A 20218-nucleotide genomic window follows, 5' to 3' on the forward strand; every position below is an offset into this window, starting at 1 on the left:
GTCTTCTTTTTTTTTAGATTTTATTTATTTATAAGAGAGTGCAAGAGTGTGAGTGGGGTTGAAGGTCAGAGGGAGAGGGAGCATGGGGCTCGATCCTGGGACTGGGGGATCAGGACCTGAGCCGAAGGCAGACGTTTAACTGACTGAGCCATCCAGGCACTGTCTTTATCATCTTCTTCTTTTTTTTTTTTTCCCCAAAGATCTTATTTATTTGATAGAGAGAGAGGGAACACAAGCAGGGGGAGTGGGAGAGGGAAAAGCTGGCTTGTGGCTGAGCAGGGAGCCCTATGTGGGGCTCGATCCCAGGACCCTGGGATCATGACCTGAGCCAAAGGCAGACGCTTAACCGACTGAGCCACTCAGGCTCCCTTATCGTCTTTATCCATTCATGAATCAGTGGGCACTTGGGCTGTTTCCATAATTTGGCTATTGTAGATAATGCTGCTATAAACATCGGGGTGCAGTATCCCTGTAAATTAGTATTTTTGTATTTTTGGGTAAATACCTAGTAGTGCAATTGCTAGATCGTAGGGTAGTTCTGTAACTTTTTGAGGAACCTCCAAATTGTTTTCCAGAGTGGGTGCACCAGTTTATATTCCCACCTGCAGTGCAAGAGGGTTCCCCCTTCTCCACATCCTAGCCAACACCTGTTGTTTCTTGTGTTGTTGATTTTAGCCATTCTGACATGTGTACGGTGATAATCTCATTGTAGTTTTGATTTGTGTTTCCCTGATGATAGGTGATGTTGAGCATCTTTTCATGTGTCTGTTGGCCATCTGTATTTCTTCTTTGGAAAAATGTGTATTCATGTCTTCTGCCCATCTTTTAATGGGATTATTAGTTTTTGGGGGGTTGAATTTTATAAGTTCTTTATTTAGGATACTAACCCTTTATCAGATATGTCATTTGCAAATATCGTCTCCTTTTCTGTAGGTTTCCTTATTGATTGTTTCCCTTGCTGTGCAGATTTCTTGTACAGTTTATAAATTATTATTTTCTACATGTCGTTTTTTCTGTTCTTTCTTTAACTTCTGTTAGTTAGATGTCGGACTTCCCAGGTTGATCTTCTGATGTGTCAAATATCACATAAATTCCATTCTTTGTCATTTTGTTATATTTTCTGGGAGATCTCAATTTTCTCTTAGTCTTTCTGTTGAATATATTAATCCCCCCCCCTTTTTTAATTTCCAAGAGTTTTCTGGTTCAGGTTGATTTTCCTTCCTTTCTCTCTCTCTTTTTTTCCCCATCTTGTTTTTAGAAGATAAAAGGAGCTGTCTTTTCTCTTTCTCTGCATTGCCCCTTTTTCCTTCAGGTTCTCTTTTTTGGTTTGTTTTGGTTCTGGTATCTCATTGGAACTTTTGTTGTTCATATTTTGGCCTGAGGCTCTAAAAATATGATTGTGGATGCTGCGTGGACAAGTGTGGAGCTTGTCAAGTGGTGATATTCACCCTAAGGGTGAAATATCTATATATCTTTTCTTAGGTACCATTTCACTTTCTCTAGAAAACATCATTTATCTGTTTATTCAAATACTTTTTGAATGTCTGCTTTTATGTCAGGCATAGCTCTAGGTGCTGGGAATTTAACTGAATTAAAAAGATAAAAATTCCTTCCCTTGGACCTTATATTTTGGCTTAGGGAGACAGACAATAACAGGAACAAGTAAATGTATACAGTATATTTGAGGGATGTTAAAGATGAAGAGTAAGGAAGAGGGGTAGGGATTATTAACAGAAAATGGACATGGGGTGGGGGACATGGGGAAATGTTGTTACTTAGGAAAGGATAGTGAGGGGAGGGAGCCATAATGGATGGAGAAGAGATATTCCAAGTTGGGAGAACAGTTATATGCAAAGGCCTTGAGGTGGGAATCTTCCTGACCTGTGTGTGGAATAGTAAACAGGCTGATACACTTAGCTAGATCAGAAAAAGATACAGAGAATTATGAGGACAGGGTGGAAAATGGGGAGGTGGGCAGAATGGGTAGGGCCTTATGAACCATTTTAAGAACTTTTGCTTCTGTCTTTGTGAAACATGGGATTTGTAGATAGACAATAAATGGTTATCTCAAGTTTGGAGTTCAAGAGAGTGGTCTGGGCTTTGATATAAATTTGAGAGTTATCAGTGTGTTTGTGGAATTTAAAGCCATGAAATTAGGGAAAATCACCAAGGGAATGAGTGAAGTTAGAAAAGTTCACTCCAAGCTTTGGAAAAGTTCAGAGAGATAAGGAGAAACCAGTAATGAAGGTTGAAGAATGAATGGCCGAGGTAGACAAGGAGAGTTTTTGTGCAGAAAAGAATGAAGAACTGCTTTAACCACTGCTAATTAGTTTGAGGATAGACAACATTGATTGAGAGAGAAACTCAAGGAGTCTGGGATGGTGGTAGTTAGCTTAAAACAGCCTAAAATCTTATTTTCCATTTGTACCTGGTTTCTATCTCAAAAGGTATGGAACTTTCAGACCGTGTCCTAATTTCACCTCCCTTCAGGGAAGTTTTCTGAAATAGTATTGGTTGTCAGGTTTGTCATTAAGATTAATTAACAAATTGTATGCCTAATTGGAATTGTTAGTCTTGTTCAGAATTGGTCTTGACAGCTAAGTCACTGTAGGATGATTTTCTCAGTAATTCCTAGAGAAACAAAAATATGGGCTGTGGGTAGTCTGAGGTTTATAAATGCCAGGCACATCGCCTTTTTCTTCTTTTTATTTGGGTATGGGAAACTCAACCCAAGCTGAAGATTTTGGTTGGTTACAGTACTTTCACTTCATGTCTTTCGAAGCTCTGTGTTATTAGATGAATAAACATTTAGTATTTTTATGCCTTCTTAATTCACCCTTTTATCATTATGAAGTGACCCTCTTGGGCGCCTGGGTGGCTCAGTCATTAAACATCTGTCTTCGGCTCAGGTCCTGGGATCTAGTTCCGTGTTGAGCTCCCTGCTCAGCAGGGAGTTTGCTTCTCCCTCTCCTCCTCCCCCGCCTTGCGAGTGCGTGCGTGCAGGCTCTCTCTTGCTCTCTTGCTCTCTCGCTCTCGATCTCAAATAAATAAAATCTTAAAAAAAAAAAAAGAAATAACCCTCTTTATCCCTGGAGTCTTTTTACTTTGCAAGCTAGTAAAGGCTATATTTTTTTCCTACTAGGAAACATTTTTATTCTTCTGCATTAAAATATTAGATATTTTAGGGGCACCTCGCTGGCTCAGTTGGTAGAGCATGCGACTCCTGATCTTGGGTTCATGAGTTCAAGCTCCACATTGGGTGTGGAGCTTACTTTAAAAAAAATTTAGACATTTTAAAGTTTACCTTTTCGTTTCCTAATTGTAAAAACTCTTTCTATATAGCTGTTTCTTCTGCCATGTTGGATCTATTACTTGAGTTTAAAATTGAATAATTTGCTCGGAATTTGCATACCTAGTGACTGTCGAGCCAAACAAACACAGATTTTAAAAGGGTGTTTTTATTTTTACTCCAGTTAATTTTAGGAGAGCTAAGTTCAGAGCCATAGATACAATTTACCTTTTTTTTTTTTTTTTTTCTGTGTTGTAGGAATAGACTTTAAGATCAAAACAGTTGAATTGCAAGGGAAGAAGATCAAACTACAGATATGGTAAGTGATGCTGATTTACCTACTTTATATAGTAGATTGCCAAGCTCTTGAAGATTTGGCAGTGAAATCCTTCCTTGTCACAAGTTTAGATTCTGTGAGACTTTCCTTTGTAAAGCCAGCAGTCAAGTCACCTTCTTACAGTGAAGAAAAAATTATGGACATAGAGCACCTGATGGTTCAGTTGGTAGAACATGTGACTCTTGGTCTCGGGGTTGTGAGCTCAAGCCCCATGTTGGGTGGAGAGATTACTTTAAAAATAAATAAATAAATATTGACATGGGCTTTATTTATTTTCAGTCCATGAGATCTGGCTGAGTGTTTTACCTTTTCTACTTACTCTATGAACTTGAGCAAGCTGCGTAACACTGTGAGGCTGTATCTTCATATGTAAAATAGAGATAATACCACTTATCTCAAAAGATCGTTCTAAGGATTACCTGAGATAATCTATGTAGAACCGTTAGCACCATACTTTACAAACACTCAGTATAAAAAGTTCATTGCTTTGAGAGTCTTAAGCTAAAATACTTGTTTCCTTTAATGTGTTTATAACTTTTTATAGGCATTATTTTTATTAGTGTGTATAGGATTTGCCACATAGAAGTAAAATGAAATTCTTTAAATTTGTATTCAAGTATGAATCATAGACTTTAAAATTAGAATAGCAGTATTTTATAGTAAATACTGTTTTACATATATATATATATTAACCTATTAAATACTCAAAATGACCCCATGGGATATGTTAACAGCCTTGTTGAGGTATAACTGACATACAATAACTGTATGTATTTAAAGTATACAATTTGGTGAGTTTACACACATATATAAACCTGTGAAACCATCACCACAGTCAAGATAATGAACGTATTCATCCTTGAAGCCTCTTTGTAATCTCTCCTTCCTTCCCTCCTTCCTATTCCTGGTCCCCAAGCAACCATTCTTCTGCTTTCTGTCACTGTAGACTAGTTTCCATTTTCTAGTACTGTATATAAATACAATCATATAGTGTCTTCTTTTTTTTTTTTGGTCTTTTTTGGGGGGCAGGGTCTGGCTTCTTTCAGTGTAATTATTTTGAAAATTATCACTGCTTTTTGTGTGTATCAATAAGTTCATTACTTTTTATTGCTGAGTAGTATTCTATTGTTAAGATACATCACAACTTGGTTTTTCACCATAAAGCTGCTATAAATCTTTGTGTAGGTATATACTTTCCTTTCTCTTGGATTATCCCTGTTTTATAGATAATGAAATGGATGCATTTTGAAATAACTAAGGTCTTTGGCATGTAAGTGGTAGAGCAGGGATGCATTACATGCTCAGATTGTAGAGTTGAGAGTAAAACTGTTCATTACTCTACTGCTTCCTATAAATAGTGCAGTTTGATAGTTGATTTTCCTGCTCTTTCCAGTGCTGTCATTTCTTTATTACCAATCAGTAATTGTGCTGATTTTGAATTCATTGTTACCTTGGGTTTCACTATAAAAGGACCTGTCATAGAATGGTTATGAGAATGAGTTGTACATGTAAAGCACTAAGAGCAGTGTCTGATACGTAATTAATGTTTAATAAATCATAGCTATTATTATTTGGCTATCTCCCATTAAGAGGCTAGAACCCTAAGAATAAGAACATTTTATTTTAGGATATGAGCAGAGGCGGAAGTTAGCAAAGGAGATTGCAGAGGAGATTTAGAGAATTAGGGGAGAACAGTGTCCCAGAATCCAAAGACAGTTTCAAAAAGTTAGGTATTCCCTTTGAAAGAGAGCTGCAAATAATAATAATAATTATTATTATTTATACTATTTAATATTTATATTATTAGAGAGAATGCAAGTGAGCAGGGGGTTGGGGAGGGGCAGAGGGAGAGATAATTTTTTTTAAGATTTTATTTATTTATGGGCGCCTGGGTGGCTCAGTCATTAAGCGTCTGCCTTCGGCTCAGGTCATGGTCCTGGGGTCCTGGGATCGAGCCCCACATTGGGCTCCCTGCTCTGCGGGGAGCCTGCTTCTCCTTCTCCCACTCCCCCTGCTTGTGTTCTTCTCTCGCTGTGTCTCTCTCTGTCAAATTAAAAAAAAAAAATCTTAAAAAAAAGATTTTATTTATTTACTTGAGAGAGCGAGCATAAGCAGGAAGGAGGGTCAGAGGGAGAGGGAGATGCAGACTCCCCACCTGATCTCCAGCACCCCGGGATCATGACCTGAGCCGAAGGCAGACGCTTAACCGACTGAGCCCCCCAGGCGCTCCGAGAGAGGGAATCTGAAGCAGGCTCTGTGCCCAGATTGGGGCTCAGTCTCACAACCCTGAGATCATGACTGAGCTGAAGCTAAGAGTTGGGCGCTTCACTGACTGAGCCACCCAGGGGCCAAAGGGAGCTAGTAATTGGAAGAGTAGGGTATGTTTAACCAGAGTGTCATTACCTGACCATGTAACGAGAGGTATAATCTTTGTAACATCTTTAAAATGCAATACACACTTGAAATGTAGACATTTTAAAGTATTTCCTAAATTTAATGATTCCTCTTGAAGCACAGTCCACTCGATGACCATTGAGTTTTCCTTGCTTTAACTGGGAGAGAACTCAGCAAGTGACCTGTGCCTAAATTCTGTTTCATTATAATTAAAGCTGATCTCAAGGGAATGGACGTCAACTCTTTATTCTGAACTTCAGCCAGCTCTCCCCTCTGCCCTTTTTTAGCCCCACGCCTTATCCCAGCGTTGGCCCTACCGGTTAGTCTGTGTTCCAAGTCTCTCTTAGGCTCTGCCACACTGATTCTTTCCTCTCAACTGCATCCCCTCTGTGCGCACTTTACACTAGCAATGTTCAAGCTTTTTTGATGGTGAGAGTCACATTCTACATTGTAACTCTGTGACTCAATATATACGTACATTTATATGTGAGTGTATACAACAGAAACAAAAGTGCAAAAAACTTTAAGACATATTTTTATTTATATGACACATAAAACCTTTGCCCTACTAAATTTGTCCTGTTCTTCCACAGACTTCCCCCACCTTTTTTTTTTTTTTAGAGATGGGTAGAGGGACAGAGGGAGAGGGAGAGAGAAAATCTTAAGCAGGCTCCATGCCCAGTACGTGAGCTGGACCTGGGACCTGATCTCACAATCCTGAGATCATGACCTGAGCCAAAATCAAGAGTCGGACACTTAACCCACTGAGCCACCCAGGCGCCCCGCAAACTTCCCCTTTTGTTTCTTGTCCTATGGCTTTAAGTATTTTTTTCTCCCTCTCACTTTAGTTTCTGTAGCTTCTAGAAGTAAACAGTAACAACTAACACTTGTTTTTGAAAAAGAGAGCCTTCCCAAAAGATGTTCTTTTGTAACAGTAAGTCCTCCAGTGTGGCCTTCAAGATTAATAGAAAAGATTTCTACTGTACTTCTAAATCTCAAGTATAGCATAGAAATGGTAACATCTCTAATTTAGAATTGTTTGATTTTTACCTCTTTTGGGTAAAAACTCTTTAGAAAGAAATTTTTTAGTGTAGGTTTTCATATATAAAACTGCTTTTAATTTGAAATATCCATTTTCCTATAAAGGTTGTTAGGAATGAGTGGTAAAAATTTGTGATTGATAGTTTTTAAGAGGTTAGCATTGTGCTAGCTGATTTTCTTTCTTCGCTTTTGAAGGTTCGCATGCTAACAATCCAGGGAGAAGGAAACCATGCAGATCCAAGTTAAGAGATCTGGAATATGCCACAATAATTGAAGAAGGCTTTTAGCATGAAAAACCCGTTACTCATAAATTCAAAATGCTATCCTTACTCAACATTGTTTTGCTTCCAATTGCTACTAAAAAAAGCACAGTGATTTTTTTTTTTTATCTGTCTCTAGTTTGAATGAATATATTCAGATTCCTGTTTCAGCATGAAAAACTCTGTTCTGTGATTGCATATTGGTTTGGGAAACTTTTCTAAAGTCTGTGCTAAAGATTTGTGTCATTTTTCTTTACTTGAATGATCTTCACTTCTTATCTTTTTTCCAGGGGTCTTGTAGGCTATCTGTTGCATAAGGGTGGCAATGGGTCTCACCCTGGCCAAGGCAAATGTGTGTAGGCCTAAAATTAGCTTGTTTGGCTGATAGAGAAGCAGCTGTGGCTTTTTAAATCCCAGATCTCTAGAAGTTTCCATCACAGTATCTATCTACATTTTCTATAGTGTTGTGGGTCCTGCCAGGAAAAAAGCCATAGTGAGTTACTTCAAGTTTGCCTTTTCTTGTTTTTTGTTTTTTTTTTAAGGGATGGTGGTCAGAAATGTTTGTTACTGTTGGCATCTGTATCTTGTACCAGCAGCAATTTTTTTTTTTTGAGATTTTATTTATTTATTAGAGAGAGAGCATGAGCAAGAGAGCACAAGCAGCAGGAGGAGGAGACTCCCCACTGAGCAGGGAGCCTGACATGGGGCTAGATCCCAGGACCCTGGGCTCATGACCTGCCTGAGCCAAAGACAGCCGCTTAACCAACTGTGCTACCCAAGTGCCTCAGCCAGCAGCAAATTTAACATCAGCACAGTCAACCAGGAATCAATAGTGTCACATTGTAGAGGAATTAACCATTTATCTACATAAGGTGCCAGATTCTTGGGGAGTCATCTTTGATTCTTCCCATTCCCTTAATCCCAACATCCTCTTTGGTAAGCCCTGTTGATTCAGTCTTATATTTCGAGAATCCATATACAATTTGCCGTCTCCTTTGTTACCCCCCCAGTCCAAGCCACCAGTACTGCTTCTTTGAGCCAGTAGGTAGGCTCTTAATATCCTAACAGGTCCTTATTTTCCCTTTGCCTTCTTCCTTTCTGCCTTTTCCCACATAACAGAGTAATCTTTTTTCAAATATAAATCAAGTATAGATCATGTTGTCATTCCTTCCCCATTTATAACCATTTGAGTTCCATTGCATTTCAAATGAAAGTCCAAATTTCACATCCAAATTCCTTACCCCAGTTAACAGAGTGGCCTCAACCTCATTTTGTGGTCTCGTGCAGCTGATGAACATGAACATGGCAAGCTCTTTTCCAATTTGGGACCTCTGTACGTGCTCCATAGACCTTCCTCAGGCACCCCCATTCCCCTCAACCCCAACTGTGGCTAGACTGAACATTCTGAAGTACCACTTCATTCCAGAAGCTTCCCATTTCATCAGAAATAAAATTTGAAAATGTCAGGTTGTGGCTACTGCCCCTTCTGACCTCCTCTCTCACCAGTTTTGCTCCAGTTGTTGTGACCATTTTCTCTCCCTTGAGCATGCCAAGCATGTTCCTATCTCAGGGCCTTTGTACTTCAACTGTTACTCTGCTTGGAATGCTTCTCATCACATCTTTGTCCTGCTGCCTTTTCATTCAGATCTTAATTCCACATTATCCTCTGAGGGAGGCCTTGCATGATTTCAAGCTAAAGCAGCCCAGTCCTTCAGGCACTGTCACATTTATTCTAGTTGATCTTTATCATAATATTTTTTTTGTATCTAAAGTTACCATATTTTGGGGGCTCCTGGGTGGCTCAGTTGGTTGAGTGTCCGACTCTTGATTTCTGCTCAGGTTGTGATCTCAGGGTTGAGGGATTGAGCCCCACATCAGGCTCCCTTGTCTCTCCCTCTGCCCCTCCCCCTGTTCACACATGTGCTCTTTCTATCTCTATTAAATAAATACACTTAAAAAAAATAAAGTTACCATATTTTTTTAAAAGTGTCCATTATTCCTCCCCTTCCTAGGCTGGGGATCCTATCTGTCTGATATGTGGTTATTATAATGACCACCTAGAACAGAACTTGGCAAATACAGATGCTCAGTAAATATTTGTTGCCTAAATGACCTTGTTTGATTTCTGTTTATACTTCTCACCAAAAGTATCAGGGACCTCCCTGATCATCCTATCTAGATTATGTTTTTCCTTCCCCTTACCCCATTCTTCATCACTCCATCCTGTTACACAGTTTGGGATTATATATTTATTTATTTATTTGCTTGTTCCTTTCCCCACTGGAGTATAAGCTTTGCAAGAGTGGGTTTCAGACTGCCTTTTTTCTTTTTTTTAAGATAAGCGGAGTTAAATGATATTTTGAAGTAGCGAAATTGCATATCTATGAGGAAATCAAGGTCTTGTTAAAATAAAACTCAGTTCACTGATGAAGAATTCTTTTTTTTTTTTTAAAGATTTTATTTACTTATTTGATAGAGTGATAGAGCACAAGCAGGGGGAACAGTAGAGGGAGAGGGAGAAGCAGGCTCCCCACCAAGCAGGGAGCTCAATGCGGGGCTCGATCCCAGGACCCCGGGATCATGACCTGAGCCGAAGGCAGACGCTTAACCATCTGAGCCACTCAGGCGCCCCTGATGAGGAATTCTTAATCTCAGGAAACAAACTGAGGGCTGCTGGAGTGGTGGGGGGTGGGAGGGATGGGGTGGCTGGGTGATAGACATTGGGGAGGGTATGTGCTGTGGTGAGCGCTGTGAATTGTGTGAGACTGTTGAATCACAGACCTGTACCTCCGAAACAAGTAATACATTATATGTTTAAAAAAAAAAAGATAGCAGGAAGGGAAAAATGAAGGGGGGGAATTGGAGGGGGAGACAAACCATGAGAGACTATGGACTCTGAGAAACAAACTGAGGGTTCTAGAGGGGAGGGGGGAGGGGGATGGGTTAGCCTGGTCATGGGTATTAAAGAGGGCACGTACTGAATGGAGCACTGGGTGTTATATGCAAACAATAAAGCATGGAACACTGCATCAAAAACTAATGATGTAATGTATGGTGATTAACATAATAAAATAAAAACAAAACAAAGCAAAAAACCATAGAGCTACAACTGTTAAAAAAAATAAAAATAAAATAAAACTCAGTGTGGGGCCCCTGACTGGCTCAGTTCAGTGGAGTGTGTAACTCTTGATCTCCATGTTATAAGTTCGAGCCCCACGTTGGGTGTAGAGATTACTTAAAAATAAAATCTTAAGGGCGCCTGGGTGGCTCAGTTGGTTAAGCGACTGCCTTTGGCTCAGGTCATGATCCTGGAGTCCCTGGATCGAGTCCCACATCGGGCTCCCTACTCGGCAGGGAGTCTGCTTCTCCCTCTGACCCTCCTCCCTCTCATGTGTTCTCTCTCATTCTCTCTCTCTCAAATAAATAAATAAAATCTTTAAAAAAAAAAAATAAAGGGCGCCTGAGTGGCTCAGTCGTTAAGCGTCTGCCTTCGGCTCAGGTCATGATCCCAGGGTCCTGGGATCGAGTCCCACATCGGGCTCCTTGCTCGGCAGGAAGCCTGCTTCTCCCTCTCCCACTCCCCCTGCTTGTGTTCCTGCTCTCACTATCTCTCTGTCAAATAAATAAATAAAATCTTAAAAAAAAAAAAAAAAATAAAATAAAATCTTAAAAAAAAAAAACCCACCTCAGGGCAAAATTTGACATCCTAATTTATAAAGTAAGAAATAACTTCATTATGTTACCAAAAACACAGAGTTACGAAATTTGGGGTCTCTGCTTTGTAGAGCAGATTGATGTTGTCTCTTAACTGTTCTGGTGCTGTCAGTGCCCAGACTAAAAATAGCTGTCATAATAGCAGCCAGGGCACACAGCTTCCTTGACCCTGCATGTGGGACTAACAAGTAAGGAAATAAGCTATTTTAGTTCCTAGGAACATATCACTCCTTTTATAATATGTCAGTGGGGAAAAAAATAGGATTTCACAACATTCTCTTAGCTGTGTGTCTATTACTTTATGTAAGGAAAGTTCTGTTCACTGGGTTGTAATTTCAGAAACCTTAAACATAGGCTGAGAAGAAAAAAATTGTAAGAAAGGAAAACCAAGTTGAGTGATTTTGAAACAGGCTTAAAACCTGTATTATGGTACATAGAAATATATTGTGAGTACATACAGTGTTTAATTGCTCTTCAAATATTTAATACCTGGTTTGCTTATTGGGGTCAACCCACTGTCTTTAATCTTGGGTATATATGTGCATGCAAACCTAAAAATAATTTGGGCAATGAATAAGCAGCTGTGGCTATTTTTAGCCCTGGGCAAAGGATCATCAATTAGCTTAGAGGTATTGAGCAAGAACTCTGTTTCTGGTTCGAAATAAATGGTTGATTGCCTTAACAATTGGTAGGGGCTGGGCGCCTGGGTGGCTCAGATGGTTAAGCGTCTGCCTTCGGCTCAGGTCATGATCCCAGGGTCCTGGGATCGAGTCCCGCATCGGGCTCTCTGCTCCTTGGGAGCCTGCTTCTCCCTCTGCCTCTCTCTCTCTGTCTCTCATGAATAAATAAATAAAAATCTTTAAAAAAGAAAAAAACAAAACTATCTTTAAAAAAAAAAAAACAATTGGTAGGGGCTGATTTAAGTATCTACACAGGACTCAGGAAAAGGGTAATTTGAGATCAAGGAGTCAAGGAGCCAGATCATCTTGTGGGGTGGATACAGTCATGTTGGAAGGTATAAATGTATGACATGTGTAAATGAAAATGGGATGTAGAAAGCCTTTAAAAAACTTAGCAGGGAAAGCATATAAGAAGAAGGAAGGTAGTTGGGTGTAAGAGATTTTGGAAGTGGAAGAGACTAAAAGATGGAGTAGAATGTCATGAATCAAAACAGAAACTTAACTAAATAGTGATTACTTTCCTTTCAGAGGGGCCCTTAATAGTTCAGTATCTTTTATATTGACATTTCATATATAACCAGTATTATAAAACCTCCTAAGTGCTGTTGATTTAGATTTAACTAAGTAGTTTCTTTTGCAGTGTATTCTTTGTTGGTAGAGAATTTAGTCATAGATTTGACATCGAAATGGGCATATAATTTGCTAATTTTGTAATGTGAATGAATGGGAAAGAAGAAAGCATATCATAGCTAGACAGTGTTGGGGGTGGTTGTTCATAGGTAAGTGCTGTGGAAGATCTCTTTAAATTGTTTTTACTAATGACAAAAAATAAAGTACAAGTTTTATGCCTCCTGCACTCTAACCAGTAGGCACTTCTGGAAGCCCAGGTGCTATATACTCTGTCCTGAGTAAGTACATTTCCATCCTGGATTTTAGCTAGGAAACTTTAACCCCTCTCTAAGGGTATAGAATTATTAGTTGATTTATACTTTTTACCTATTTAGAAAAGAACTAAACTAGGGTGCCTGGGTGGCGCATTTGGTTAAGCTACTGCCTTCGGCTCAGGTCATGATCCTGGAGTCCCTGGATTGAGTCCCACATCGGGCTCCCTGCTCGGCGGGGAGTCTGCTTCTCCCTCTGACCCTCCCCCCTCTCATGTGCTCTCTCTCATTCTCTCTCTCTCAAATAAATAAATAAAATCTTTAAAAAAAAAAAAAAAGAACTAAACTATTTCAACTGTGATGAGACAAAATTTTTGTTGTTCTTTCATGAAATCATAAATTACATGTAATTATAGGTACCTTGTGACTAAATAGAGAAGATTAATACAAGATAGAACAAGAATTTGGAATTGAGGAAAATGGAAGATGTAAATACACTATTTCTGAAGGACAACTTATTTGCTATGCTTAATTTGTAAAACTTACCTAGAAATTTCTTTGGGGGCCAAGGTAAAAAAGAACCAAGAAGGAGGGCTACGCACAGTAGATTACATTACTCTTTTCAAAAATAATGTAAAGAATGGGGGAGAAAACAGATCATCACAAATACAGAATACATTTTCATAAAGCTCCTCCTTGTGATTTTTAATAAATTAACATACTAAAGGTAATGATATAAAAATTGTGGTCTAAGAATGTAAATAAATATACAGATAGAAATATGTATGTGTGCCTGTGTGTGTAGCCTTTACTGATCTAACTTGATTTAAGGATACAATCTGGAAGAACTGATAGCCTGTCTCTTACACGGTTTTTTTTTTGTTTTTTTTTTTAAAGATTTATTTATTTTAAGAGAGAGCTTGAGAAGGGGGGGAGGGTCAGAGGGAGAAGCAGACTCCTGCTGAGCAGGGAGTCCGATTTGGGACTCGATCCTAGGTCCCTGGGATCATGACCTGAGCCGAAGGCAGATGCTTAACCAACTGAGCCACCCAGGCGCCCTTTTTGATGGTTTTTCTTAAATGACAGTTCTGTTGGCAGTTTTTGGTATTGCATTACCTCCTAACTGCTTCTCCACACACACCCATTTTCAACACAGTAAATAGAATGATGCTTTTTAAACCCAGGCTAAGTTACTTCTTTTTGTAAAACCCTGCAACAGACTTCTCATTTCACTCAGAGGAAAAGCTGAAATCCTACTGACCACCTTATTATTCCTCAACCATGGGTCAGGACCTTTATACTTGTTTTTATACTTTATACTTTTATACTTTATACGTCCCTATTCTTGGAACATTGTTACCCCCAGATACTTCCTTACTCCCTTTCTCTTCTCATTGAGGCCTTCCCTCACCTCCCTGTTTAAAATTTTCCTTGCTTGCACCATCCCCAACATCAGCCCCTAGTTTCTTTAACTTCTTGTGTTCTTGGTACTTTTCACCCTCTGAAGGTGTATAGTTTAGAAATTATGATTTATTTGGTTGTCGTCTACCCCCAGTAGGATATAAAACTTGATTAAGGCAGGAGTTTTTTTCTGTTTACAGCTTTCTCTCCGGTGCCTAGAATAGTGTCTGGCATGTACTATTTGTTCAGTAAATACTTGCAGAATGAATAAATGGGATTTTACATTATTTTAAAGGGCAGATCCATATACTTTGAGATGAGATGGGCAAGTGACAGGGCTGAAATTCTCTTACAAAAGTTGAAAAATCCAGCCAGATCATCTTGGCTAAATAAAAAATCATTTTATTTTACATTTATTCTGAAATAGGCTTTAGGCAAAGCCAGGGATTTCCTTGTGAAACAGCAGCTTTGAGTACAGCTTAAACACAGACAGGTACCAACTTGAAAGAGCATCTGCAGAGATGGTTTTGACTTAGGACAAATTGAAAACAAATTTTGAATCTCAAAATGACGTTATTGCATCTTTGCATATTTTTATACTACAGATTGCTTTTGGCTTATTTATAACACACACAAATAAATTATGGAATTTTACTTTAGTTATTTCTTCTAGCTGTGAATGAAAAAACAAAGATTCAGAGAGATTACATACCTTTAAGGTCACCCACCTGGAAGGATTGGAATCTGAGGATAAACTTGGATCTGACTCCAAACCCATGTTCTGTGTGTGTTCTTGTATATGCCTAGCACACTATTTGAATTGATGGTTAGATGGATAGAGGGCAGATGTATGAACATGGTAATTGTACACCAGGATTGAATGTAAGGAATATTGATGTACTGGTAGTTCTCTTATTTCTGGCTACATATATTTTTAGGCATATAAGCATTATTTTTAAAATACATTTTTAAGGGTCATGTAACTGAATTGGGGCAGATTGATATGTAAAATAATACAGAATCTGCAAGGTAATATTCTGAAATACTGACTCATTAACATTTGAATGCTTATTCGTCTTGTAGATAGAATGGATTCTGCAATGAATAAGACAGATCTCTGATGGAACTTTAATTTTAGAGAGCGTGGGAGACAAACAGTAAATAAATCTGTAATAAGTGTTATACAGAGAAGTTAAGCAGGGATATAGAATGAAGAGAGACTGGATGACTATTTAAATTGGGTGGTCAGAGAAGGCTTCAGTGTTAAGGTGATGGTTAAAATGTGAACATGAGGAGCCAATCATGTATAGGCAGACTGTAGGAACAGCTGGTGTAGAGGCTGTCAAGTGAAAACAAGCTTGTGAATTTGGGGACATTAAAAAAACAACAACAGGGGCGCCTGGGTGGCTCAGTTGGTTAAGCGACTGCCTTCAGCTCAGGTCATGATCCTGGGGTCCCTGGATTGAGTCCCGCATCGGGCTCCCCACTCGGCGGGGAGCCTGCTTCTGCCTCTGACCCTCCCCCCTCTCATGTGCTCTCTTTCTCTTTCTCTCTCTCATTCTCTCTGTCTCAAATAAATAAATAAAATCTTTAAAAAAACAACAACAACAACAACACATGACTCTAGTTGTCAGGGAAAGGAATGCCTCAAAATTTGGGGGGCTGGAGAAAAGAACAAGTCCTGTAACACTTGTAAACCTCAACATAAGGATTTTGGAATTGGTTCTGGTTATAATGAATTGGAAATTTTTTTTTATGTTATGTTAATCACCATACATTACATCATTGGTTTTTGATGTAGTGTTCCATGATTCATTGTTTGTGCATAACACCCAGTGCTCCATGCAGAACATGCCCTCTTTAATACCCATCACCAGGCTAACCCATGCCCCCATCCTCCTCCCCGGAAATTGTGTTTTTTAAGCCTAGTAATCCTTGGTGTTTGTTTTGTGATGACTTTATTGAGATGAGACATAACTCATATACCATAATTCACCCATTTAAGTATAAAACTAATTTTTTAGTGTATTTACAAGGTATATATATTCACCATTATCACAATTTTAGAACATGCTTATATTCCCCAAAAGAAACTCCATACTCTTTTTTTGAAACTGTCCTCTTTAGCAGCCGCTCCCCATCCTGACCGAACCCCTTAGCCAGGGCAGCCACTAATATACTTTCTGCCTATGTAGATTTTCCTATTCTGGACATTTCATATAAATGGAATCATACATTATTTGATCTTTTCTGTCTGATTTCTCTCACTTAATGTTATCAAGGCTCACCCATGTTGTAGCAGATATCAGTACTTCAGTCCGTTTTATCACTGAATAATATTCCATTATATGACTATACCACATTTTATTTATCCATTCATCAGTTGATGGACATTTAGGTTGTTTATACTTTTTGGCTATTATGAATAATGTTGTTATGAACATTCATATGTGAGTCTTTGTGTGGGCATATGTTTTCATTTCTCTTGGTTATATACCAAGAAGTAGAATTGCAGGATCATATGGTAGCTGTATGTTTAACATTTTGAGGAACTGCCAGACTATTTTCCACAGTGGCAGCATCAGTTTACATTTATACCAACAAGGTATGAGGGTTCCAATTTCTCTATATCCTTTATTGTTTGCTTTTTTGATTATAGCCATCCTAGGGTGTATGAAGTGATTTTGATTAACAGTTCCCTAATGACTAATGATGTTGAACATCCTTCTCATATTTTCTTCTAAGAGTTTTATAGTTTTAGCTCTTATATTCGGGTCTTAGATCTGTTTTGAATGAATTTTTAAGATTTTATTTATTTCTTTGACAGAGAGAGACTCAGTGAGAGAGGGAACACAAACAGGGGGAATGGGAAAGTGAGAAGCAGGCTTCCCACTGAGCAGGGAGCCCGGTGTGGGGCTCGATCCTTCATGACCTGAGCCGAAGGCATATGCTTAACAACCGAGCCACCCAGGTGCCCCGAATTAATTTTTATATATGGTATGAGGTAGGGGTCCAACTTCATTCTTTTGCATGGAGATAACCAGTTGTTTTAGCACCATTTGTTGAAAAGCTAACTCTTTCCTCATTGAAGCTATTGGAAGTTTTAAGCAAAAATGGTATGCTCAGACACATATTTAAAGAAGATCACTCTGGCTACTATATAGAGAATGTCAGCCCCTATATCTCTGAATGTTAGAATGCCAGCAAAAGCTACTGAGAATGAGCAGTTAGTGCCGTAGAACTAAGAGCAGAAACATGTGGTGTCAGAAAAGCATGAGAATAAAATGTTTCGAGAAGAGAATGTGGTCAATTTTATGGCATCCTGATGAATGATTAAAATATATAAAAAGGAGGGTGCCTGGGTGGCTCAGTTGGTTGAGCGACTGCCTTCGGCTCAGGTCATGATCCTGGAGTCTCGGGATTGAGTCCCGCATCGGGCTCCCTGCTCGGCGGGGAGCCTGCTTCTCCCTCTGACCCTCCCCCCTCTCATGTACTCTCTCTCATTCTCGCTCTCTCAAATAAATAAATAAAATCTTTAAAAAAATAAAATAAAATAAAATATATAAAAAGGAACTAAATCCTGGATTTAGCTAGCAGAGGTTTTTGGAGACCCTTTGAAGAAGAGCAGTTTGGTAGAGTAGTAGTAGCAGTAGTCATATTAGAATTGGTTGAGAAATGAACTTGGGAAGACAGAAATTAGAGAACTCTTTAAAGAAGTTTGTTGGGGAGATTTTTTTGTAGATATAGACAAACTGGTTTTAAAATTTATATGGAGGGTTGCCTGGGTGTCTCAGTTAGGCATCTGACTCTTGATCTCAGCTGGGTCTTGATATGAGGATTGTGAGTTCAAGCCTCACACTGGGCTGCACACCAGGCATGGAGCCCACATAAAAACAACAACAACTTATATGCAAATGCTAGATCAGCTAAAACAACTCTGGCAAAAATAAGTGGGAGGAATCTATCTGGTTTTAAGACTTTATTTAGCTACAGTAATCAAGACAGTATGGCATTTGGGGCCGCATAGACACATAGGTCATTGGAACAAAAAGAAAAACCCAGAAATAGACTGGGTTATGGTTGATTGATTTTTTGTCACAGGTGCAAAAGCAATTCAATGAAGAAAGGCTATTTCCTCAACATTTTGAACAAATGGTGCTAGAGTAGTTGGACATCCATAAGTAAAAACATGAACCTCTACTTAAAATTCACACATGTACAAAAATTAACTCAAAATGTATCATCTATCTATCTATCTATCTATCTATCTATCTATCTAGACAGACAGAGAAAGCACAAGCAGGGGGAGCGGCGGGCAGAGGGAGAGGGAGAAGCGGGCTTCGCACTGAGCAGGGCGCCCGACGTGGGGCTCGATCCCAAGACCCTGGGATCATGACCTGAGCCGAAGGCAGATGTTTAACCGACTGAGCCACCCAGGTGCCCCTGTATCATCAGTTTAAATATAAAATATAAAACCATAGACTTTTAGAAGAAAACATAGAAAATCTTTGGGACCTAAGACTAGGTGAAGAGTTCTTAGGTATAACACTAAAACCATGATCCATAAAAGATTTTTTAAAAATCAGTAATTTGGATTTCAGTATTTAAAACTTTCACTCCCAGAAGACCCTGTCAAGAAATTAAAAAACTAGGTACAAAACTCTCAACATGTAGCAGTGTTTAAAAAAAAAACCAAAAAAAAGACGGCAAACAATCCAATTAGAAAATGGACAGAAAAGAACAGCCATTTCACCAGAGAGGATATATGGATGGCAAATAATTACATGAAAAAATGTTCACCATCATTAGCCATAGAGAAATACAAATTTAAATGATGATATCACTACATGCCTTATTTATTAGATTAAAATAAAAAATAGTGACAACACCAAATGCTAATGGATGCGGGGAAACTGGATCTGTTACCTTGCTAGTTGGAATGTAAGGTGGTACAGCCATTCTAGAAAAGTTTCGTAGTTTCTTATAAATGTAAACATATCATATGACTTAGCAGTAACATTCCTGGGTATTCATCCCAAAGAAATGAAAACTTATGTACACACAGGAACTTGTACATAATTATTCATAGCAGCTTTATTTGTAATGGGCCAAAGACTGGAAACAACCCAATGTCCTTCCACGGGTGAGTAATTAAACAAATTGTGGTATGTCCATACAATGGAATACTATTCAGCAGTAAAATGGAACAGACTAGTGTTACATGCAACAACTTGGATGGATCTCAAGGAGATCATGGTGAAAAAAGTGGAAGATGACCATTTCGAAAGGTTGTATATAGCATGATTCCATTTATATAGCATTCTGGAAATGACAAAATCATAGATATGGACAACACATTATTGGCTAGGATGTAGGGACTAAAGGAGATAGAGGGGTGATGCAGCAGTTTTCTGTCAGTGTTTGTGGTGGTGACAACACAAATCTATACATCTGATAAAATTGCAGAGAACTACATACATGCATGCATGTGTGCCCACACACACATACGAGTGTATGTTAAAAAAGAAAAGTAGACTTTAAATAAGGTCTTTTGATTGTACCAATGTAAATTTCCTCGTTTTGCTTTTGTACTATGGTGTAAGATATTACCATTGGGGAGAACTGGGTAAAGGATACGCAAGACTTCTTTGTCCTATTTTTGTAACTTCCTGTGAGACTATAATTATTTTAAAATAAAAGTTAAAAAAAAAGTTTGCTGGGGAGGGGAACAGAGAAATGTGATGTTAGTTGGAGGGGTATAGGGCTGAGAGTGGGGTTTTTTGTTTTAATTTTGCTTTTTTAGAAAAGGGGATACTGAAACATGTATGTATGCTGATGAGAATGATCCATAAAAGGAAGAAATTGGTGATGCAAACAAGAGGGGGAAATTACAGGAGCAAAATACATGTCTCGGATCTTTGGCATGAAGGAATTGAAAAATACTATTTACATATTTCCATCTTGTTACTTAAAAATGAGGTTATCTTTACAGCATTTTGTAAATGATACTAAAGGTAAATGTGGCTGTGCTATGGTTTAACGCTTTAATGTTCTAAACATTCCACGTGCTTTTGTGTTATGTTATGGAACTAGATCACTGAATAAAATGGAATTTCAGGAGTTTTTATCACACTTGCTGGTGTTCATTTTAAAATAACTTAAAAGAGTTTTATGTGTCATTTTTCTGTGGGTTTCCCTCCCAGATTTTCATCCACTATAGG

At 38.6% G+C, this 20218-nt stretch overlaps 1 protein-coding gene across 1 annotated transcript in view; it reads left to right on the plus strand.

Moving 5' to 3' along the window:
- Positions 1 to 20218, plus strand: part of RAB10 (RAB10, member RAS oncogene family) — an 89637-nt gene that overhangs the window by 55087 nt on the left and 14332 nt on the right. Inside the window, exon 2 of the mRNA XM_045884226.2 lies at positions 3548 to 3608. Within this exon, the coding sequence (XP_045740182.1) occupies positions 3548 to 3608 (61 nt within the window). The remainder of the gene's footprint in view (positions 1 to 3547; positions 3609 to 20218) is intronic.

The sequence above is a fragment of the Mirounga angustirostris genome, unplaced genomic scaffold (genome assembly GCF_029215605.1).
Source record: "Mirounga angustirostris isolate CCGP_5_RB_7025 unplaced genomic scaffold, mMirAng1.0.hap1 SCAF_10, whole genome shotgun sequence".
Taxonomy (NCBI): domain Eukaryota; kingdom Metazoa; phylum Chordata; class Mammalia; order Carnivora; family Phocidae; genus Mirounga; species Mirounga angustirostris.